At 42.1% G+C, this 25,287-nt stretch overlaps 1 protein-coding gene across 1 annotated transcript; it reads right to left on the bottom strand.

Annotated features, from left to right (window-relative positions):
• Positions 1 to 676: 676 nt before the first annotated feature.
• Positions 677 to 24,940, bottom strand: LOC102922152 (C-type lectin domain family 2 member H-like). The gene is made up of 5 exons (XM_015990696.3): positions 24,758 to 24,940; positions 4,762 to 4,896; positions 2,494 to 2,660; positions 1,847 to 1,953; positions 677 to 897 (listed from the first exon to the last, which is right to left on the bottom strand). Exons 1-5 carry the CDS (start codon positions 24,825 to 24,827, stop codon positions 756 to 758), a joined length of 621 nt encoding a protein of 206 aa, XP_015846182.2. The 5' UTR covers positions 24,828 to 24,940; the 3' UTR covers positions 677 to 755.
• Positions 24,941 to 25,287: the final 347 nt, after the last annotated feature.

The following is a 25,287-nucleotide window of genomic DNA, read 5'->3' as shown; positions in this document are numbered from 1 at the left end:
TATAAAGAGATTTCTGTTAAGAGATGTGCTCAACTGTGACTGGGATAGTTGCAAGTGTTCCAGGAAGGACCACTGTAACCTTTGTGTAAATTCCACTCCAGCCCTGATAACCCCCTTGAGGTTTCAGGAAGAATGTGCACGCAGATGTGACTGGACCCACTCTGTGATCACCCTGTGATCAGGCCATGAAATTGTATGGGAATTGTAATCTTGTGGGGTTTGTGGGGTTTTCCTTGAAAAGCATCCATATGGCTGCAATAAGATGTGACTCTTGCTCTCTGGAGCTGAGTTTGCCCAACTGTACAGCCACATTAATAAACACCTCTTGCTGTTCCATCAACTGGATCGGAGTCTGGGTTCTTGGGGCACCCACTCAAGACCCTAAACTTTGGGGTCTAACACAAGAGGGCCCTGAGTCAATACCCAGATGCCTTGAGCTTATTTCTAATGGGCTTTTTAAACACTAGCAAGGGGAGAGGCAAAAGATATCCCCCTTTCAAGATCAAAATACAAGGTACCAACAAGTGTAGACCCTTCAAATGCCTGGTAACCATGCCTTTGGCCAAATCATATAATGCAGCCTTGCTGGGCAAAGCAAGATCAGGCTTTCTGAACTTAAGGCCTTACTAGGAAGCATCTGTGGGCCCCCACATTTGATGTCACCACAGATTATGAATTGATTTTGATAATTTTATAAGATAAAGAAATGAGGCTGCTACTATAGACAACACGTTACAGATCTCTCATGATTGCTTTCAAACAAGCTGTGAAACTACTGGGCACTGTAAATAGCTGTTGGGCTTGCTACAAATCCACTTCCTGGGCATGTACTCCCTGCCACTGCTGATCCCTCTGTCACTCAGGTAGGCATATTGTCCTTCTCCTCGGATGGGAACCCTAAAACAAAAAACAAACAAAATTTCTGCAGAGTCTGCCATTGCATTCACTTCTACAATGATAGCTCACTCGTCTCCACTGCTTATTTATAACATGGATCACACAAAGGCAGAGTCCAGGAGGAATCACCAACACGAGATTTATACCTAGTGACTTTTGCATTCTCAGGGTTTGATGTGATGGCCAGACCTTTGACATTCGTCCATGTTGAACCCTGAACTGTGTCTACAAAGCATTGACTGGTACCTGCTGCCATGTTCAAATGAACTTCAGGCATGGGTAGCACCACAGGGTGACCATCAATTCTATCTTGAAGTATTTTTCACATGTATAAAAGTGGGAGGAAACGTACCACTTAGTAAATTGCTGAAAGGTCTTTAATGATGGACATGACTGGGGATGTGTTTCACTGTTCCAGTGAAATGGGCCTGTTCAAATGGCTATGCTCACATCCAGGAGCTGTCTGGGGTGCTCTTTGATGATGAGACTTCAGAGGAGGTTCCCAAAGCCCCTGGAGTCTCTGCTTCTGTGACAGGTGCAGCTGTGCAAACAGCTGTCTGACAAGTCCCAGCTGTTCTGCAGTGGCTTCCTGGGGTTTCAGAGCCCTTAGGAGCCATCAGCAGTTCTGCCTACATCCCACAAGGGCAGTCATCAGCAAGGAAAGATTTTCAAGTGCCATAGAGCAAAACATCTACCCCAGGTGCCACCATCATCCTTAAGATTTGGAGTAAAACAACACTAAGTAAATCCAATGGATTTAAATTTGTCCAGATGTGGAGTTCACTGGAGATTGACTGTGGCATGTACCACCAACCTATCCCCCAAGGCACACCTCCAGCCTAAAGGTTTATGTTTCCAGTACAACTGGCTCCACATGACACTGCCTTTCATTTCTCATAACCACAACTCACACACATCACAACACAAGAAAAGAGGTCTGAAAACATACGAGTCGTTATATTTAGTGTTGTCTGTCCACGTCCATGGGTGTTGTGTTGACTCTCTGTGCAGGCCAATCCAGTAGGCAGAATCATTCTTGTGTCCATTTAGGAAATCCTGTCATAATACACAGGAAGCAAATACATGTGTCTCTCAGCTTCAGATGACCATGGAGTCTCTGCCCTACAGCCTCCTCTCAGGATGGCAGCAGGTTTGAACTCAGGATAATCGACTAAATAGCCCTCAGTTCTCAGTGGATGCATTTTACTACCGTAATCCATAGTACACTGACCACCACCCACCCTTCTGAGCAAGTCCCTTGTTAAGCCTGTATTCGCAATTATTAATAGTTGTCACCTTAAGTATGCAACACCTGCCAGCTTGAACAAAGACTGACATGACCACCATGTCTCTCTGTCAAATATATGTTTGGCCATGCAGGTTGACTATTAGCATTACAGGACAGAATATCTTTGGAATGTCTCAGGGCTCCAGACAGATGTGTAATCATCACAAATGGCACATACTACCATGTGCCCCATGTCCCTCAATGGCTAGGGTGGGAACCTTCCTCATGCCTCAGCTTTAAGCTCTCTATCTCAAGGCAATACACATTCAACAGAACAAACAACAAACAAAGTCCTGATAATTTCTTACCAGCTCCTCCAGGCTCTCAAATTGAGCTAGTTGGGCATTTTGTTCCACACAGAATTTCTGGCTGGATATCCAGTCTGTTAGGTCTTCAGAAAAATAGAAATATTTACTCCCATTTCCAATCCAGTCAATTGAGCAAGCAGTATGGTTATTTTCATTCTTTCCTCCTCCTGTAATGACAACATAAAGAAAACTCTTCACTTCTCTGGATTTAATTATGGTTAAATACCAGCATGCAAATCATGACATGGTCAAAATAGGTTTTTGATACCAAAACTTTGATCAAGGATTTCCTCTTATCATGTACACACACATGAAATCCATATGAAAATATACTGGCTATCATTAGAGGATGTCAGAACGGCAATCATTAAGAAATCTCACAACAGATGTCAGAACTCTGGGCAGAAATTGGGACAATTATTCACTTCTGGAGAAAGTATAACTTGTACATCCAGTATGGAGTCTCCTTTAAAAATTACAAATCGACCTTTTGTGTCTAAGCTATAACACTCCTGGGCAAATATCAAGAGAACACTACATCATAACACAGAGATACTTGCACATCCATGCTTATTAATGGCTCTCTATTTACAATAGTAACAAAATGAACGAAATAGATGCCCATCAATTGACTAACAGAACATGACAATGAATTACATATATAAACTCAGACATAAAGAACAATGAAAGTTGCAGCAAAGTGGAGGACCTAGAAAATATAATATTAAATAAGGTCACACAAACTCAGAAAAGACCCCATGCACTCCCCCATATGCTTATCCTAACCCATAATGTACAGTGTAAACAGCTGTGAGTATGGGCATAGTGTAACACCAAGAACAAGGAAGAGTAGCATAAGGTGAAGAGGAAGGACAGGATGCAGCAAAGGGCACATAAGCTATGAACAGGGTTATAACGAGCATTATTTTTCTAGTTTCAACTTTGCTGGTGGTTTTTTTTTTATATACTTTGTGGCTGATAAGTGTATAACAATGTAAATACAGCAAAAGTCTAAAACCATAACCCAAGTTCCTTGGCTTCAGGTTGTCTATTCTCACTGTGTGGAAGTTCATTGAGATATATAGGGTTTGGAACTTTCAAGTGCTGGAGTGGTTATGTTGATGGAGCTTTGTGATATGTTCATTTGTGAGTCTATTATAATAAGCTGGGGTGTGTGTTTGTATGTTTGTTAGTGTGTGTGTGCATGTGCGTGTGCGTGTGCATGTGTGTGTGTGTGTAAGAATTTCTGAATGTGTGTGTGTGTGCACGACTATGTGTAAGAAACCCTGAATGCAGCAAGTTTTCAGAGGGCTGCTTAGAAAAATAAAAATATTTTTCTTTCATAACTTTGTATTTTTCTCCTTTAACAGATAAGAATGAATGCATGGCTCTTTGAAGGGATTTTGAGCCTAGAAATGAGTGATTTGATAAGAAATATTAAATACTAGAAATGACCCACATGCACACACACACTCACTTATTTTTAGTGTAGGGCAACTTGTTATAGCTGTTCCCTGTTCTCGTGTGCAGGACCATGAGGCTTTAATGAAAGGGACAAATACAATAGGAAAGGAAGATCACTGTGTCTTCTTTTTATCTGACTCTTTTCACAGTTACATAACAGTTTAGGTTACACTGACTGTCTTCTTGGGAAATGTTTGTCCAAGTTTAGACTTGTATATTATTCATTGACATGGTTAAAGTTGATTTTATAAAACAGTATCATGAATCATTTATTCTAGCTATGGCAGGAAAGCTATACAATATTTTATCACATTATTCAAAAGAGTCTAAAAATGAGAGCTTGGGAATCACATATTTCTGGAACATTCGATTTAATATTTTCAGACCATGGTTGAAGATCATGGTTGGGGTGGGGTTCTGTACTTTGCCCAACCACATTGCTCTTCACTCCCCTCACTTTCCTTAGCTGCAGCAGCCTCCTTGAGGCTACTCCTTTGGGTTTTCCTTTCCTTGTTCTCTGACTTCAGTTGGTCTCCCATGTGGACATATGTCTCCAGCATCTCTCTAGAGGTTGCTGAATGCCATCTTCCCAGGGATGCTGAGCCTGGCCTCCTGTGCACACCACAGCCTGTGCTGATCCTTCACTGCATCTTCCTGCTAGACTCCAAGTTCCCAGAGAACAGGAATTTCCAGTGAGTTTTCTCTCCAGCCCTTCCCACAGTGCCTGGCTCACAGTGGTCATAAGTAAAAGTGACAGCGTGGATGCGGACAGAACACTGCAGAACCTGGACATGAGTCACTCACCTGACAGTGAAAAAACTAAGGGCAACACAACTGCAGCTACAACAACCATAAAGATGATGAAGATGATCCCTGCCCGGCACCAGAGACGCTTAACAGAGTCGATGATTCTGTGAAATTTTCCTTGGAGCTTTTCACCTGTAAAATATGAATATAAGAATGCGAACTTCTTAAGAAAAACGAAAGAAACTGACCACAAAAACCCACTTCACAACTGCCCACAAGTACCTGAAAGGAAACTGCAAACACCTTTCAGAGAAGGTCCTGGTCCATAAAGGATGCTATGGTGGAAAGAAGACTAGAGAGGGTGGAAACAGAACCTTGACCAGGGTCTTCCAGTTCCTGAACTAAGGGTGAATCATCAAAGAGCAAGAAACAACAGGAGTGAGGAGCAGTGGGAAGCAACAACAACAGTCAGCTGGATTTCTCTCCATAAAGTGTTCTGGTTAGAAGGAGGAACAGACACATTAGGGGAAAATCAGTGTAATTAGACCTATGAACAAACTGAGAAAAGAAGAAAAATAGAAATATCTCAATAAACACACCAAAAGTGTGTGAAAATTAGGAATCAGAGGAACTTCCTCAACCCTACAAAAGTTATCCATTACAAACAAAACAATAAATCCAACTGCAGTCTGCTTGATTCTTAAAGGTGCAGTTATAAAGGCTTTATCAACAATCAGGAGCAGGAGTAGGATGTCTGCTCACTACTACAGGATGACTTTTCACAGGAGGACCTCACCAGAGCAAAGAAATGGGGTCATGTGGGTGGAGAATGGCTCAGCAGTTAAGACCATTGGCTTTTCTTCCAGAGGACACAGGTTCAATTCCTAGCACCTACAAAGTAGCTTTCAACTGTGCACAACTTGAGTTCCAGGAGACCCATCACATTCTTCTGGCTTCTATAGTCACCAGAATGCATGTGATGAACAAATGTGTGGGAAAAACAGCCATACACATAAAAAGAAAGTTTCTTAACGAAAGATGGAAAGTTTACACTTCTTGAAAACAGACGAAAGTGTTTCTCTTCACAGATGACATGGTCCTATGTGCATAAAAATTCTAACAACTCTACAAAAGACTACTGGATGTAAAAAATGAGTTTACAAAGCTGCAGGACACAATGTCAGCATGGCAAAGTCAGTTGCATTTTACTGTCAAAAGGAAGTTAACGTGCAAGACCGCACCATTTACAGTAATGCCAAAAACCATAAAATTATAAATCTAAAAAAAAGTTCATAATCAGCATAATAAAAACTACATGTAAAATTATGAAGAAATCAGGACAGGGCTGGAGGGTTAGCTCAGTGGTTAAGAGCACTTGTTGCTCTTGCAGAGGATCTGGGTTTGATTCCAGCACCCACATAGTAGCTTACAATCATCTTTAATTTCAGTTTCAAAAATCTGATACTTTTCCTGACCTTGGTGGGCATTAGGAATGCATGTGATGCATAGATATTTCTGCAGGGAAAACACTCATATGCAAAAAATTTTAAATTAAAAAAAAAGAAAGAAAGTAATCAAGTGTAGTGGGTAGCCATTCCAGCTTGGTTCTGGAAGTTCCAACCCCCATTGAGACTCTGGCAACTGTCACGCCTACGAGGCGGGGCGAGGGGAGGCGCCTGGGGACTGGAGAGCTGGATCGGCCAGCACTCTCTCTGGGCGCTCTCTCGGTGCTGGGACGCTGACCGGTGAAGATTGACTGTGCAGAGCTCCGGAGAACACCGCTGGACTGCGTTACACCTTCCCCAGACCCTGCAACCTACCCATTACTTAATTTGTGAGTTACGCCATTAAATAAATATCCTTTTAACTACGTGGAGTGGCCAAAATAATTTCTCCAATAATCAAGGCAGATCTAAACACATAATTGTTGCAGGATATTTGTTCACACAGACACTCCAAGACTGCCAATCATGGGCAAAGCTAGTGACTAGCTGACCAGAATTAGCCATGGATGTTTTGTAGGGAGAGAGAGAGAGAGAGAGAGAGAGAGAGAGAGAGAGAGAGAGAGAGAGAGAAGGGAGGGCCTAAGAAAGATTCCCAGGCCATTTTGGATTGGGGAAGGCAAGAGATAGGAGGCGATTGTTCTCTTCTCCACTGCTTCTCTGATCAATCACGTTTTTTACCCCATTACTTGACTGTGGGGCATTTACCCACCAACCCCACAGTTCCCCAGAGTTTTCTTGAGTGTGAGCAGCAAGAAATATTAGATAGAAGGATTTAGATTATGGAGATAAACAGATAGAAAATAAAGGATAGCCTCGAGAGGGCCTGGAACCTATTCCAATGAGCCCTGACTGTTTCTGCCCCAGAATATTTATGGAGACGCCAAGGGGTGGAGCAAAAGACCTCCCCTACCCCCACCCCCACCCCCGCCCCAAGCACAGCCAAGTGCAGACCATTTCAGACATCTGAACTCAGGCCCCTGTCCCTAATCATCCTCTATGCGGACGTGCTAGGTAAAGCCACAAGGAACCTGAAAATGAGCTCCCACAGGTCCCCCTTTCTTAATATATAAAAAATTACTCATTATTAATAGTTTACAGCATTCTCCATAGCTGTTACACCTCCCAGTATTGGAGTAGAAGATGATAAAGATGGTATTTCTTTTTTTGATTAGGTCCAAGATGATTACAGCAGTCTTAGGTGCATCAAGCCCTTTCTAAACCAAAAACTTAATGCAATCGCACACTTAAAGAATCCCTTAGCATCATCATTACCATTACCAGGTTAATATAAATATTGCTATTCATATTCACAGCTCTCCCAATCTTACACAACTCAAAGCAAATTCTTTTTTTTTTTTTTTTTTGGTTTTTTCGAGACAGGGTTTCTCTGTGTAGCTTTGCGCCTTTCCTGGAGCTCACTTGGTAGCCCAGGCTGGCCTCGAACTCACAAAGATCCGCCTGGCTCTGCCTCCCGAGTGCTGGGATTAAAGGCGTGCGCCACCACGCCCGGCTCAAAGCAAATTCTTAACAGAACCATTTGAATTAACAAATATGGTGCTATATATAGTTAACAATTTTCTCAATCTTACAACTTTAACTCTTAATAGAATCATTTGAATTTTCTTGCTAACAGAAAAATAGGAAAAACTTTGATGTATTCACATCAAACTTAAATATTTCCTTAACTCCACAAAACCAGGGTATATTAATATCAATAGGTTAAACATAATTTCTGCAAACATGCATTTAAATAGACTAAGGAATATTAACTCTCCCCTTTCTTTATAATTTTTTAAGCAAAATCTCTAGCCTAGTTAGAAAACCCAAACTTTTCCATTTAAACAGTTCCATCTGCAACACAAAACCAGTTCCATAAAACAATTCATGAATCACCAGTTAATAAAGCATATATGCATACATAAATTACATCTTGATTCTAGGTAGAAACAATAAATTTCTGAATTTAAACAGTTCCAGAAAACAGTTCCTAGGTCATTACTATAAGTACATTCAAAAGTATCCCATTGCAATGAAATCACTATTGTTCATTTCATTTATTAAGTCCCAAAATTCAAATACATTATGGTACTAGCCTTCCAAATATGAAGAAATTCATAACCAAAATCTTTTTGTAGTTTTAACTCATTATTTTAAGTTCAAAAAAAGTAAATTCTCATATCAGACTTCAACTTCCAAATATGAAGAGATGTTTTACAACCAGAACTTTTTGCAGTTAAAATTTTACTTCAAGCAAGCATCTCTGCAACTTTTGTTCTCAAGAACAGAGATCTTTTCAGTTACAGTAGTATTTTAAACCCCATCATTTTTGGTGTTAGCTCAGGTTTTTCTGTGTTGTGTTGATTTTCCACGGATCTCAGCTGTGAAAGCCTTGTTGTGCTGGTTCTGGCGTCTGCCATTCTTAGCTTCTTAGTGGTTTCTGGAGCTTTTGAAACCATTCAGACTGCCTACTTTGCAGTCTACTGGGACACTAACCTTCTGTGTCTCAGGTTCATTCACCATATACATTAAGAATAGAATCACACTTAACATTTACACGTTTTTACAAACTCACATATAACATATTTTGCCTTGCAAAGCATTTAGACTCACATTCAACTGTGGTATTGTATTGCCCCAAATATTGTGCATGCTAATAAACTTATCTGGGGTCAGAGACAGAGCAGCCACAATATTAAACATAAAGGATAGGCAGGGTAGCACATGCCTTTAATCCTAGCATTCCAGAGGCAGAGATCCATGTGCTCAAGGATACAGCCAGGCATGGTGACTCATCACGCCTTTAATCCCAGAAAGCAAGCCTTTAATCTGAGGGAGTGGTGGTAGAAAGCAGAAATATATAAGGCGTGAGGACCAGAAACTAGAAGCATTTGGCTAGCAGCATTTGGCTGGTTAAGCATTTGGCTGGTTAAGCATTCAGGCTTTTGAGCAGTTCAGCTGAGACCCATTCAGGATGAGAACTCAGAGGCCTCCAGTCTGTGGAGACAAGACCAGCTGAGCATCTGGCGAGGTGAGGTAGCTGTGGCTTGTTCTGTCTCTCTGATCTTCCAGTGTTCACCCCAATAACTGGCCTCAGGTTTGATTTTATTAATAAGAACTTTTAAGATTCATGCTACATCTTACACTTTTTTACAAACTCACATATTAACATCTACTTATCTATACTTCTTAAGGAAACTATAGAACTACTTTAGCAAATATATTTCTTATTTACTTCTTATTTTCATCTTTTACAACTAGAATCTTTACTTATTTACTTATATTTACATTTACAAATTCTTATTTAAACTTACATTTATAGCTAGCATCTTTACTTCTTACAAGCTTATTACTACATGTCTTAAGACTGTCCTAGATACTTCTTGCAAGCTTATATTCTTAAAGGAACTCTATAGATCTATTTTACAAACTTATATAGGGCTACCATTAACATATATTTAACTTAGCAAACACCTAAAGATTTCTTAACAGAGATCTAACAAAACAAAATAATTTCTACAAACTCATATATCTTATTTTCATTTTTTTCTACTACTTACTGTTAATTATCACTATTCTCTATTAGAAAGATTCTCTTAACTAGACAGGAAGTACGTACATCTTTTTTTTTTTTTTTTTTTTTTTTTGGTTTTTCGAGATAGGGTTTCTCTGTGTAGCTTTGCGCCTTTCTTGGAACTCACTTGGTAGCCCAGGCTGGCCTTGAACTCACAGAGATCCACCTGGCTCTGCCTCCCGAGTGCTGGGATTAAAGGCGTGCGCCGCCGCCGCCGCCGCCGCCGCCGCCGCCGCCGCCGCCGCCGCCGCCACCGACGCCCGGCATGTACATCATTTTAAAGTTTAGAGTTTGTAGTCAGCTTTGCTATACAACACTGGGATTTAGTGAGTGTTGTTGTTATAGAATTGTGATAGTTGTTGCTAGGGGATTGTAACATTCTTGGGACAAAGCCACATCTCAAAGTTGTTGAGTTCTCTCAGCCTTTCTGGACTGGCAGAGATGCACTGTCAGCAGTAGACAGTTTTTAACTAGAGGCTGTCCCTTCACCCAAATTCATAATAGCTCCCCTAAGTGCTTCAATTCAGACAAACGTTTCTATTACAGCAGTACTTTTGGTCTGTTCTACCGAAATACTTCACTTCATGCTGAGGGTGAAATTACTGTATTTAGCTGCTGTAAAGCTCTTCGCCAAATACTGCACAGCTATTAGGTGATATAAAGTATTTTTCTAAAGGAGCTAGTAAAGCCAAAAGCAGCACAGCTCCTAAATCTATTTCCTCACTGTTTGCATTAACCAGTGACAAAACCTCAGAAACACTAATGGAGCCACTTTCATTCTGGTTTCTTTATAGGAACGTCATTGGAGCTGACCTTCCTTAGTTCCACGCTCCTTACCAAAGCTCCTTACCAAAGCTCCGGTAACCATCGAGCTTCATTCTCCTCTTGTGAAAAAACACAAACATGTCCTGGACCCCATATTAACACAGGATCGAGACCCTTCCATAATCCTGAGCAGGAATCATTCCATTTCACTTGAGCAAAGTCTTTTGGATGCCACTGTGCCAAAATCTATCTGTGGCAGACTGCTCACGGACATCCATATTCAAAAAGTTCAGAATAAAAAGAGCATGATTTAATGCATTATGTGGTGATTGAGGGTAAATTTCTTCCTTTTTTAATTTTCATTTTTTGAAGTTGTATTTTAAGACTGCTATGAGCCCTTTCCACAATACCTTGTCCCTGAGGATTATAAGGAATACCTGTTTTATGTACAATTTCCCTTTGGGTACAAAATTGTTGAAATGCCTTACTACTATATCTAGAACCATTATCCATTTTAATAATTTTTGGTATATCTTTTACGGAAAAACACTTCAAGCAGTGCATAATTTCATGTTTTGTAGCTTCCCCAGATTGTGCACTAGCCATTAAAAATCCTGAATAAGTGTCAATGGTCATATGTACATATTTTAATTTGCCAAATTCTGCAATATGAGTAACATCCATTTGCCATAAATGATTAGGAAGAAGACCTTGAGGGTTTACCCCTAAATGAGGGACAGGCAAATATTTTGGACATGCCCCACATCGTTTAACTATTTGAGAACTGCTTCTTTGGTAAGATTGAATTGCTTTCTTAAGCTTTTGCTATTTTGATGATGAAGAGCATGTGACTGTTGAGCCATTTCCACTTAGGATAATGCTATTATCTTTGTTAGCTTATCAGTCTTTGCATTACCCTCAGATAAAGGACCAGGAAGATTGGAGTGAGCTCTAATATGGCCCACAAAGCATGGCAGCTTTCTTTTGTGGAATAGAGTTCTAAATTTCTTGAAACATTTTGACGTGATTAATGTTAATTCCAATGTTTTCACCAAAACTGTTACTATTCAAAGGAGTCAAGAGCATAGATGTTCTTTCATGAAACATATCCTTCATTAGCTTACTCTGTGAAAAAGCATTTTCAGGATTTAGTATTTTCACTTCATTAGCTTTAACTCCTGATATTAGCAGCGTGATATTTAGCATTGATTTCTTATAAGGAACTTTTAGGTGAAGCAACTCTTTTGTAAGACAGCTAGATTTTCTGAAGTTTGTTTCCCATCTATAAAGCAGTCATTTCTTTTTTGAATGCCTGTTTCCTTGTCTCCTTATTAGATTTGCAAAGGAATTACTCATTGCAGGTAGTTTGTTCAAAAGGCAAAGAACTTTTCATTTCAACATTTCTTCATATCTAAGACAATGTTCAGTATATAAACTGCTTTCCCTTGTTTTAAAGATTTTAAAGTGGCTTGTTTGCTCTTATAGGTAGCTTTTTGTCTGATCTGACTTCTCAAGAGGTAAGATTAAGCTTTCTAGCATTGCTTTGAGAAGAAACTTCATTCTGAGCTGAAAAGATTTTGGACAGTATCGCCATCTTTAGCTGAAAAACTACATTTCCCAAAATGCATTTCGCTTTATATCAGAACTTTGTTGCAAGCTAGCTTAGGAACTCAATTTCCCATAGTTCTCTTCCGGGTCTAAAAGTCACTTATGAAGTTTTTTCCCCTGGGAGGTTTGAACCAAGTTTTTTTTCTTTTGCAATGGGAGATTTGAACAAGCATTTTACATTTTCAACTATGGGACATTCGGAGATTTCTGGTCTCTTCTTCAGCTGGCTTCAACAGGTGTCTCTCCTTCATTTGACTCTGGCCCCAAATCAGAACTGCACCTGCCTAGTTAGCAGGCATTGAGGCTGGCATTTCTGATAGCAACTTTCCTAGGAGCTTGTGTTTGCCTTAGCCAGTCAGTGAAAAACGAAAACATTTACAACAGCTTTTCCATAGCTCTTTCAGAGAGATTTTCTCCCACTGATTTATCTCATTTTGCTTGTTCCTTCCCCCCCAGATGCAGAGCTTCAGCTGTCTGCGACTCTGTACCTCTGCTAGCTGCCTTTGGAGGTAGGGGCTTTTTTCTCCCCCTTGAATCTGCCTCAAATTCTAGCAGCTTTTTCAGGTCATGCATTTTCTGGGAAGGAATCTGTCCCTTCTCCTTTTCTTCAGAGAGTTTCTCCCAGACAGTTCCCAGTTCGGTCTCAGTTTATCACCTCTACCCCAGAAACAGTTTCTGACACTACAGTGTTGGCATTCCCTGCTACTAAAGGTAGGGGCTTTTTGTCCGTTTCTGTTTTTGAGATCTGTGGAGTTTGTGTTCCCAATTCAAGCTTCTGCTTTTCTAACAAGGGAGGTTTTTGCCATCTCTAAACTCCCATTAGGACAGGTGTTTTGCCTCATCAGGCCTTCACCTGGCCCAGTCCCCCAGTGGGTTGTATTTGTTTGTCTGGGTACTCAAGGAGAGAGCTTATGCCAGAGGCAATCACCCCTTAGAGCCACACTCCTTCATCTCATTGGGAGTCAGTTGAAACAAAGCTTTCTCAAAGAGATGCTTTCTCTGACAGAAAAGAAAGCTTTACTCCTGGATAGTTCTGTACTGCTCTGGCTGGGCTCTTTCCCCAGACAGCGTTCTGACTCAGCAGTGCAACTGCTTCAGACACAGTTCAGCTTTACTGTTTTCCCAGAAAAAAAATCCTTTCTTTGATAGGAAAGCTTTTCTCAGATTTCTTTTTGCAGCTGTGGACCTATCAACCCGGGACTTGCAGGAAAGCAGACAACTGTGCTGTTCCCACTGGCTTTAGCATTGTTTGTTCATTCGCAATCTTCCCCTGGGTCCTGCACCTTCCTGCCTCAGCTCTGTGCTCCAGGAAGTTTACAACTGCAGGAACCCTAGTATCTCCGAAATGCATTTCAACTCAGATGCTGGCCAGTCACTTTTTTTTTACTTTTTTTGGTCAAAAGCAAGGATAAAATGCTAACAGAGTTTACATTGCTTCAGGGATCTTTGTATCAGGGCAATTAGGAGCACCTTTTCATTCTGAAAAGCTCACTCAGAAACAAAACCCTTGATGCCTCAGCTCAGCTGTAACTGAAAAGCTTGGCTTTTTTGCTTTTCTCAGGCAAAGTTTCCTGCCCTTTTGGGCTCTCTGTAGCTCTTCACCCACTCTCCCAAGTGTTTCCCTCGGGGGACTTTGACCCACTGTCTTTTACTAGCTTGAAGAGACAGAGTTTAGAAGAAGAGAGATTTTTAAAAAACTCCATCCCTGCCTCCTGATTATAGGGAGGATTTTTAAAGCTTGAAAGAGAACTTGGAGAGGTTTTGCTGTCTTAAGATGTTTGTTTTCCCTTAGAGCTAATCACAGGTGGTCCCATACTAATATCTTCAGGTGATTCTAATTTTTGTCTTTCAGAAAGTTAAAGGCTCTAGTTTTTAAGTTTAAGACAACTTTTTGTTTGAGAGAGAAAGATTAAGGCTTTTTAGAGAGATTTTTTTCCCCAGAATTTTCCAAGAAAAGCTTTTTAGTTTAAGAGAAAGAGTTTTCTTTTCCCAAAAGAGAAAGACCAACTTTTTCCAAAACTTCTGAACTTTAAACTTTGGCTTTTTACAACCCCATTTTTGCCTTAGGGAGAAAACACTTTCTCCTGCTGCTTGGACTTCGCATTTCAGCTGTCCCCAGGTCAAAAGCTTCATAAGAAACTTTTTCTTCCCCATAAACTCAAAGAAGAGCTTTTTTTTTTTTACTATCCATAAGCTCAAAGGAAGTTTTTTCCCCCAGTTTGCATTCATAACCCCCAAAATTAGAAAATTGAAGAGTTTTTCTGTCTAGTTGCTTTTAGTTACTTAAATTTTTCCTACATGATCTTACATTTCTAAGTTTTTCCTACACTATATTACTACACTATACCTTATTTTTTTCACAGATAGAAATTGAAAAATAGAAGATAGAAAATTTTGACAGAAGAGAATTTTTTGCACTGCAGCATCGGACATCCAGTCCATTTTTCCTGTTCTCTCGAGGATAAAACCCCTGCCCCTCAATAATATATCATATTGATATATCAATAATATATCATATATCATACATATATTATATATATATTCCATAACACTGGCATGCCACTTTCCACTAGCAGGGCTGACTCACACTTTTGCCAAAAACTCTGTAATAAAACTATTATTTTCCTTCTTCTTTAGTCCCTATTACTTTGTCTTTAGTCCCTGTTAATTTGTCTTTAGTTCCTGTTAATTTGTCTTTAGTTCCTCCCCCTTTTTTTGTCTTTAGTCCCCTGTAGCAGGAATCTTAAAAGTTCTTATTAATAAAATCAAATCCCAGGGCCAGTTATTGGGGTGAAATGCTGGAAGGTCAGAGAGACAGAACAAGCCACAGCTAACCTAACCTGGCCAACTTCTCAGCTGATCTTGTTTCCTCAGACAGGATGTTTCTGTGTCCTCATATCCGAATGGCTCTCTGCTGAATTAGTGCTCCAAAGCCTGAAGCTTCACCAGGCCAAATGCTTAACCAGCCAAATGCTTCTAGTTTCTGGTCCTCACGCCTTATATATCTTTCTGCTTTCTACCACCACTCCCTGGGATTAAAGGCTGGCTTTCTGGGATTAAAGGTGTGTGTCACCATGCTTGGCTATTTCCAGTGTGGCCTTGAACTCACAGAGATCCAGAGGGATTTCTATCTCTGGAATGCTAGGATTAAAGGTGTGAGTGCCACCATTTTCTAGCCTTTGTATTTAGTGGCTGTCTGTTCTCTGACCCCAGATAAATTTATTAGAGTACACAAGATTTTGGGGAACACAATACCACCACAGTCCCCCTTTTTTTCTTTAGTCCCTTTTTTCTTTTTTCTTTAGTCCCTGTTTATAGCACCATTTTGAGAGGCATTTACCCACCAACCCCACCATCCCCAGAGTTTTCTTGAGTGTGAGCAGCAGGAAATATTAGATAGAAAGATTTAGATTGTGGAGATAAACAGAAAATAAAGGATAGCCTCGAGAGGGCCTGGAATCCAATGAGCCCTGACTGTCTCTGCCCCAGGGTATTTATAGAGATGCCAAGAGATGGAGCAAAAGACCTCCCCCACACCCCCACCAGCACAGTCAAGTGCAGACCATTTCAGACCTGCACTCAGGCCCCTGGCCCTAATCATCCTCTATGCGGACCTGCTGGGTAAAGCCATGAGGAACCTGAAAATGGGCTCCCACACTTGACTCCCAAGTTTTATTCAACAACAGAACAATATAAGTAAATACTTCACATAATAAACTGGAACACTCAATATTGCTCATATGTCAACAATTCCTGGGCAAGTTTATATATGCAACAGTTTCACTGCCTGGGGAGTGATTACCTTCAGAAAAAAAAATTCATAGCACCAAATTATATGAAAGGTACTATGAAAATTTAGAAAAGAAACTAGAACAGTCCAAAATGATTCTGAAAAAGGGACGAATTCAGAGATCATTCTGCCTAATCTCATTACTTATGGGAACAGGAATAAAGACAGCCTGGTGCTAGCAAAAGAGTATACACTAGAACAATACAGCAGAAAAAAAAGACTCAGAAGTTATATCAAACATGTGTGGTCAACAGATATTTAACAGAGATGTACAGATATTTAACAGAGATGTATGGTTTTTAGATAGAGAAAGGATGGCATCGTTCCAGTATGTGCTACTGAAACAAGCTGGGACCTGTCTGCTAAAAACAAGACGCGAGGTAGACTGTAGACCCAAGCATGAAGCTTAATATTATTTTGTTTGTTATTTGTTATTGTTTTTGTTTTTCGAGACAGGGCTTCTTTGTGTACCTTTGGAGCCTGTCCCAGAACTCACTCTGTAGCCCAGGCTGGCCTTGAACTCACAGAAATCCACCTCCCTCTGGCTCCTGAGTGCTGGGATTAAAGGCATGTGCCACCCTGCCTGGCCAAAGCTTAATATTGTAAAGTCATTTAATTCCTTAAAAAGTGAAGAGAATGTCTCTGAACTTGTCTTGGGCAAAAATCATCTTAGATTCAAGAGAAATTTGACTGTCTATATAACAGGAGGTTGATGTGACTCTAACACCTTTCTTTTAGAAAGGCAAAATTGTGCAGCCACTATAAAACTGTGCAGGAACGGCACAATATGGTGGTGTGCCCCCATCCTACCCATATAAACCCATACTGAAAGGAAAGACTGCATTGAAGTTTTAGAAAAAAAAGAAAAAGAAAAAGAAACTTTTATATGTATATTTGTAGCAGCTTTAAGGATCATTGTTTAAAAGAAAGAAAAAAAGAAAGAAAGAAAGAAAGAAAGAAAGAAAGAAAGAAAGAAAGAAAGAAAGGAAGGAAGGAAGGAAGGAAGGAAGGAAGGAAGGAAGGAAGGAAGGAAGAAAGAAAGAAAGAAAGAAAGAAAGAAAGAAAGAAAGAAAGAAAGAAAGAAAGAAAGAAAGAAAGAGAGGAAGGAAATGCAACATTTGCAATCATTCAAATGTCCCTATGCTGATGACAAGTTAATCAAACCCTCTCAACAGAAGAAACAAGTCAGACCCCAAGCCTGCACTTGCCTATTTCTCATACCACTTTACCAGGCTAAATATCCCAAGGCTTCTGACTCAAAAGTCTCTAAACTAAACTTATCAAGTTTAAGCAAGCTTAAAGGCAGGGACCTGCAAGAAACTTCCTCCTTCTGTTTACTTTGAAAAGCGACTCAAACTGCCATGATTCGGGTAGACAGGCCCGGCGGCGGCGGCGGCCAACAGGGACATTCAGGCCGGCGGCAGCCGGCAGAAACATACAGGCCCCAGCGGTGGCCCGCAGAGGTAGACAAGCCAGCAGCAGCAGCAGCAGCAGCAGCAGCAGCAGCAGCAGCAGTGGCCGACACGGACATTCAGGCCCGGCGGCAGTGGCGACAGAGACAAGCAGACACAGCTTGGAACAGGAACGCCTCTAACACCAACACCCGGGGAAGAAGCTATCTCCATGGGAAGGAACCAGAACGAATCTGAACACTCCGTCTGAGGACAACCCAGGGCCCAGCTGCTGATCCTGGGAAACCCAACAACTTGGAGGTGTTGGTGAGACTACCCCGCTCAGCTGAAACCCATCTGGGAGAGGATTCAGATCCCTACAGTTTGAAGTATGAAGAAACAAGATCAGCTGAGGAGTTGACAAATGAACAAAACGTGACCTGGGAACACAGAAGAAGGCGCTGCCCAGCCACCAAACCAGATCACCAGAATCATAAGAATATACTTCACTGATTGAGATCAGCTGCCCCTGAAGAAACAGCCCAATAGCACCAATTTAACCAAGAACTCCTACTAAACCAAGACTAAAAATTAGAACAAGAGAGGCACTCTCAGACACAGACACTACCTGCACTGCACAGAGGAAGAGATGAGTAGACGCCAGTGCAAAAATACAGGCAACAACATAAAGACCTATATGGCAACAACAGAATGTAGTGCTTCTACACCTGCAAGACCTGAACATACCAAGACAGAAGAAACAGAAGAAATCAACCCTAAAAATGACTTTAAGAAGATGATAGAGGCCCTTAAAGAAGAAATAAAACCAAGACAGAAGAAACAGAAGAAATCAACCCTAAAAATGACTTTAAGAAGATGATAGAGGCCCTTAAAGAAGAAATAAAACCAAGACAGAAGAAACAGAAGAAATCAACCCTAAAAATGACTTTAAGAAGATGATAGAAGCCCTTAAAGAAGAAATAAAACATTCCCTCTACTCAGCAGAGAAAAACAATGAAAGCATGAAATTTGCAGGCAAATGGATGGAACTAGAAAAAATCATCCTGAGTGAGGTAACCCAAACCCAGAAAGACAGTCATGGTATGTACTCACTCATAAGTGGATTCTAGATATAAAATAAAGAACAATCAGACCACAACCCATAGAACCATAGAGGCTATATATATATAGCATGGAGTTGGCTGTTTAAAACCTGGAGCTTATGCAGGGACACTTGGCTCAGTCTGGGAGAAAGGGACTGGACCTGCCTGGACTGAGTCTACCAGGTTGATCGCAGTCCTTGGGAGAGGACTTGCCCTGGAGGAGGTGGGAATGGGGGGTAGGCTGGGGGAAAGGGGAGGGAGTGGGAGGGGGGAGAATAGGGGAACCCGTGGCTGATATGTAGAGCTGAATGGTATTGTAAAATAAAATAAAGTTAAAAAAAAACCTGCCATGATTCACTTCCTCTTCTCACTTCTTTACAAGTTTCCTACCAGATTTTCTTAAGTTCTTGGTATAACATTTGACTATGTGGTGCTTGCACACTTCTGAATTCAGAGCACTGCTCCTGTGCCAGTGGTGCTGTGGACTGTCTCTTAGAATCTAGCCAGCGGTGTGTCTGACACTATTGATAGACACTGTACTATGTGAAGAGCAGAATGCAATGCTGTGTTGACGCGAAAGAAGTCAAATGTGAAGTCTCTGCCTCAGGGATCCGATTTGTGGCATTCTGGAAAAGTAAGTGTGTAAGGGCTGGGGACAGAGGTACAGAGTGTCTGCAACAGGGAACAGAGAAGTTGGAGTGGGGTAGGGGGCAGGGAGTCTATATCCTTTGTAAACTATTGTCTTAGATCTATTTTATGTGTATGAGTGTTTTGTCTGTGTATATGTGTATATGTGTACTACATGCATGTCTAGTGTTGGGGGGTTCTGAGAAGTGTGTTAGATCCCTGGAATTGGAGTTAGGGCTGAGTGTGTGAGCCACCATATGGATGCTGGGAATCAAACCCAGTCCTCTGTAAGAGCAATAAATGCTCTTAATGGTTGAGCCAACTCTCCAGCCCCTATATATCTTGATGAAGAATGCATGATTATGTTTTCCAACGTGATGAAGATGTACATCAAGTGAATTATTTTTACTGAATGCAAATTATACCTTTTTACAAAGTTTCCACTGACTTTAACCATACCTTTTGCTTGATTTCACATATCTAAAATACCAGGAAGTCTCTCCCTTTAACAAAGGAGGAGAGGATATGTAGGACTGGAAGGCTTTAAGCACTAAACTGTGGCCTTTGGATTTTGGGTCCACACAAAACACTCAACCTTCATTCTTCCCAGTTATACAAAGATATAGAAAGTTGCAGGGTAATTCTCACGTGATCATTTCCAGCCCTAGCTCTTCTCAGCATGTGAGCAATCTGGTTTCCCTGGGTTCTACCCCCTCATAGCTCCTCACACTCCCTATAGAAAGTAAATCTTGGGAGATTTCTAAACTCCTCCTTATTTTGAATACATAGACTTCCTTATGATTTCTAGTTTTGCATCGTACTAAAAAAAAATGTTTCCAAATCTAAGAAAATAATATAAACTCCTGTCTGATTTTAGCTAGTTCTTTCAAACTAACAAGCAGTGTTAGGTTTCAATGCCTGGCCAATTTCTCTCGACATGTCATCCAGATTCATCCATGTTATCACTAAAGAGGACATCCTCTCTTATTGGTGCGTAGTTTATCATTATATATGAGAGTTGATAAGTTTTGGATTCTCAATTATTGGATATCCTCCACTACTGAGGCAATAAGTCAATCAAGCCGAATTTGTAAATCCAGGTATAATCTGAACAGAGCAAAGCATCTCCCTAGTGTCTCTTGTACAGTCTGTAGGTGTGGTCTTGGTCATCTCCAGGAGGGTCTGACTTTGGCAGGCTTTCTAAGGGGAGGGGCCACTACTTGGCGGGCTTTCTGAGGGGGCAGGGTCTGGAAAGGAAAGAGTAGGACCAAAGCATGGGCCTCCACCACCTCCAGCTAGAGATGCCCCAACAGGAGTATGGATCACAATTTTCCTCATTTATTCACTGATAGATGAAGATGTGTTCCATGGTCTAGCTATTGTGAACAGTGTTACAATACACAATCGAGTACAAATATCTCTTGGGGGAGGTAGAGAGGAAGTAGACATTATTTACTATAAAAAGGTATCAGGCCTGGTGTTTAAAGGCACAGTAGGAGGAGTACAGTTTACAAAAACATACAGTGTTTCTAAAAATAGCTGAGAGGGTTTCAATATATTCACCATAATGAAACAAGGAACGTGTGTTAATTCTAATGTGCCAGTCAGAAAACACATCCTACTCTGTGTTGTTATTCCCAGTCACTCCTCCAGCTATATTGTGATACCTCAGTAAAACCCCCCACTCTATCCCCTACAGACAAAGAGAAGCTTAAACCAGGATTTCTAAGTGTAGATAAGAACTTAGACCCCTTTTCCCCAGGTGGCTGTATCTGCTACAGGGACTTTGGAAAACACAGAGTCAGGATATTCGACCAAAAGACTAAAAAAAGGGAGGCGGGTTAAAATAAACTATATGGTCTGTGCCTTTAAGAACTAGCCTCACAAAGAAAGGGGAGCACTCCTTCCAACCTCCCTGCTGTGAGTGAGAGATTTGGAAGAGCCTCCCTGGAGGCTTGTAAACTTAGAAAACACCTTACTTTTGCATTCTGTACCTAAAGTCTCCAGTGGCGGCTTTGGGGATGCAATCTAGGCACAACAAGACCCTCAATCTATTGTCTCAAAAAGGGGGCCTTAGACAAAGATATCTCAATATAGATAGACCCAGGCCAGTTTCAAGTCCCCAGAAATGATGGCGCCAGCTCCAGGGACTCAAAAGAACAAAGTCAGGATGTCTGATGGTAACCAATTAACCACAAGATGCCCCTCTCCAGAGATAACATGACCAGACCCCAGAGATGAGTTGTAAAACTCCTGACAGGGCAAACAGATAAGCTAGAATAAGATAAAGTCCAGGCCCTGGAAAAACTGGACCAATCAAGGATGGACCCGTACTAACCCCCTCCCCTCTAAGAAATTTTATGGGTTTTGCCTATAAAAACTAACTTCCCCAAGAAAGAGTAACTCTTCCCTGCCTCACTTGAGATGGCTTGAGATGAGTTCCCTGTCATGACTTGCAGCAGAAGTAAACCTTGCTTTTGCATTCTGGTATGCTCATCCTTGGTGGTCTCTCTGGGGGTTACAACCTGGGCAAAACAATATGACCACACATGCGCAGTTCAGTAGCCAAGCCAGGGGCCTTATGTCCTACATTAATCCCTGCACTGCCTTATCATGCAATGTGCACATGTGTGGTGTAGCTCCCTAAGCCCATATGCACATGTGCAGGGGAATCCATAAAAAGCAGGACACAGACTCTTCCTCCTCTTTTTCCTTCTCTTTCTCCCCTCTCCCCCTTCCCCTTCTCTCTTCCCCTACCCTTACCCCCTCCCCCTCTCCCCTCTCCTCCTACCCCCTACCCCCCCTCCCTCTCTTCCAGAGGCCTGGTCACGCTATCTTCTGTCCCTCCCCTCTCCCTTCTAATAAAATTCAGCTCTAATAAAGGATTTTGTCGTGACTCGTGACATTTCCTAGCATGCTAAAAGCACCTCCTTAAAACAAACACTCTGGCCCTGAGCTGTTGGGACTGGTTCACCAACAGAGCCCCCACTGGCAAGAGAAAAACCTTGCTGGGTTTGGTTTAAGCCGCCCTGGGCTTTGTCTCGGGCCTGGAAAGTGATGAAGAAGGCCGCCATCTTGGGGGTTCACCATCTGTTCACCTGAGTCACGGTTCTCTTACGGCCTTCACGGCATTTATCTAACCCCTGATCCCTCAGAAGTATATGACTTACCTGAGAAACAGTAGTATTATTCATGGGCTTTCTCTTTTGGTATTAGTCAGAGGAGGTTAAACTCTTACAGAACCTGTGGTGGGCTCGAGAGAGTGGAGTCCACCAGAGGCAGAGGAAAAGATGAAAGTGTTAGAGAGGCTGCAGGGGGCCCAAGACAGCTGAGTCCACAGACAGCAGCTACGGCAACTTTCTCCTAAGTCAGTTTGTTTAGACTTTGCCCACTGCTGTGAGGACTTGGCTGCCGTTTTCAACCCACAGAAAAGTCTGGAGAAGGAAGGAAATCTTTCCTTTGGTAACTTTTCCAAGCACAGTAAGTGCTCTGACTTACAGGAGGAGTATGTGACTTGCAGGCACCTGGCGGGCCGAGCCACAGCTCAAAGTCAGGGGCAGCAGAGGATGCGGACACCTCTGGCTCTCCCCTAAGCAGGGCGGGTTCTTCAGTCTGTTTAAGGGTCCTGGGTAGGTGTGAAGAACCAAAGCACCCCCATTTCAAGCAAGCCTCTCACCCCAGCATGAAACAGGCCTGAGTTTCAAAATTCTCAGAGCTGATGACACAGGTCCCAGGACACAGTCAGGATGTTTGAAGAGCCATCTGGGAGCAACTGATTAACCACAGAATGCCCCAATTCTGGAGATGGTCAAAGAACAAAGTCAGGATGTTTGAAAGACTATCTGGTAATAATTGATCAACCACAGAATGCACCAATGCCAGAGGTAGTCTATAAAGTTTGACCAACAACCAGTTTAAACTACAAAGCAAGATAACACAGAAATCTTGGAAAGCCCCTAAAACCTGAGCCAATCAGAATTGTACCCGTACTAGCCCCCCTAACAGATGTAACCTTGTGGTTTTTCCCTTTAAAAACTGAGCTTGTGGGCACCTCCTCCAGCCTCTACTGTGTTGGATGGCTTGACAAGGTCCCGGCTGCGCACCTTGACCAACTTCAACAAACCTTGATTTTGCATTTCGGTGAGTTCCTGTCTCTGGTGGTCTCTTGGGGGTCTCGCACTCAGGGCACAACAGGTGTGGAGGAGGGGCACTTTAGGTGTGCACTGGATGGCCCAGATAGGGCCCAGGGATTCCAGGGAGGCCTGGTTAGATTGCCTTCCTCTTCACTTTGTCCCCCAGCTCCCAGACTGTGTTTCCCACCACCACAGCAGGGGGCTGTCCACCTAGAGGAACTTGGCCTGATCTCCTGAGGCTGACACTAACTAGACCCCTGAGCTAACAATAATTGTGAACTCTGTTTTTCAAGAACTATTCTATTCCTAAACAAAAATATGAAAGTGGGGGTGAAGCCATGGCTCAGATGTGGAGAGCGCTTGCTGCCCTTGGAGAGAGAGGACTCAGTTCATTTCCAGCACCCACATGGTGGCTCACAATTGTCTAAGTCCAGTTCCAGGGGATTCAACACCTTCTTCTGACCTCTGTGAGCACCAGGCATGCATGTGGTGCACTAACAGGCAGGCAAAACTCCCACACACATAAAATAAAGTGAAACTTTAAGAAATTAAAGGTAAATGGATTTAAAGAATGAAATATAACTGTTTTTTTAAAATGAGAGGACACAGTTTTAAAGTAGAATTCTCCAATGTCATTTTCCCACCATTTACCATAAAGTAAAACTGCAGGTGGATTTGAGGGTGGGATTGATCTCCCATCCCACCCTACTGAAAAACCTAGCATATAACAATAGGAACAGAAGGACTGAGATTGTTCCCTGATGCCACAGAATCATTTAAGGCCAGGAATATACGGGTGCCCTAAGGGAGGGGGAGAATTTCTGAAGCCCTGAAGTCTGGGGGGAAAGGCACAAGAGGGGTGGGGGGCATGGGCTGTGGGAGTCAGGAATGGAGGTGGAGGGGAGGTTGGAAGAGGGGGCACTTTAGGTGTGCACTGGATAGAGCCATGTGTCTGAGCATGTCCAAGGTCCTCCAAACAATCCTCTAGGAATCCGGATGCCTTCTTTGCTTTAGAAACTCAGAAGGGCTGTTTATCTCTCTCCCTGAGGTAGCGGGGTTCTCAGAATCAAGAATGAATGTGGGCCGGGCAGCGGCAAGTGTCTCTAAGACTAAGGGGAAATGCAATCTGATGGGCGGCTATTTCAATCCTAACTCCTACAACATATCGCTACAGTTCTTTTCATTACTGTGGGTGAGGCAAGAGTTAATCCCAGCCTCACAGGCTACTTCTGTCTACACACACATAACCTCACTCTGGCGGAAACCAGTGGATCGAAAATTCCAGATACCGGAGGAGAGTGCACCAACAAGTTGGCTGTTGGTTGCTCTTCCCAAACGTATTTAAGTAACATACGCCATGAAAGAGTAATACAGAATTACACAGGTGCGTTCTTACCCACCCTAGAGCTCCTCACCAGCCCACCCCAACCAATACCCACCCCACCCCGCTCCCCAGCTGCTACAGATCTCTAGAGACACCTGTGGCAGGCTAACACAGGAAGATTCCGCTCCCCTAGTGAAGTTCCATCTCTCCCTTAAACTTAGTTATTAAATACATACGGTTTTCTCCCACGCCAACTGGCAAGGAGGACTCTGCAGTTAACTTTCTCTTGAAGTCTTTATAGCTCATATCTTCTTCCTTGTAAAGCAAATCTCGAATGGATGAAGAGGTTTGTGGTGGGCGGGTTTTCAAACCAGCTGACTTGGAGGCTCTGCCCAGCTTGCCAGTGATTTGTAGGCAGATTAATCAATCCTGAACATATCCGCCCTTTGGGCACATAAAACCTGCTTTTGAGAGAAACAAATTTGGAGAGGGATTGTGACAGGAAATTTGGTGTACCATAAAGGAAATAAACGGAGCTAAGACATGTTTTAGATTTTGACACTGCAAAATGCTTATTAATTACAGCAACTTCACACAGTTTACCCTTCTGCCAAGGTGGGATGACAGGGGATGTCTCACTGTCCTGCGGAAATCAACCTAAAAACAAAACAACTACGAAAGGGGGATATGTAATTGCCAGCCCTTTTAAGCCTTGTGGAAATGGGAGTTTCTGGAAAGAAACAGCAACTTCTACAGAACCTTCCAC

The sequence above is a fragment of the Peromyscus maniculatus genome, chromosome 3 (genome assembly GCF_049852395.1).
Source record: "Peromyscus maniculatus bairdii isolate BWxNUB_F1_BW_parent chromosome 3, HU_Pman_BW_mat_3.1, whole genome shotgun sequence".
Classification (NCBI taxonomy): Eukaryota; Metazoa; Chordata; class Mammalia; order Rodentia; family Cricetidae; genus Peromyscus; species Peromyscus maniculatus.
The sequence above is the reverse complement of the archived record's forward strand: the minus strand, read 5'-3'. Positions and strand labels throughout refer to the sequence as shown.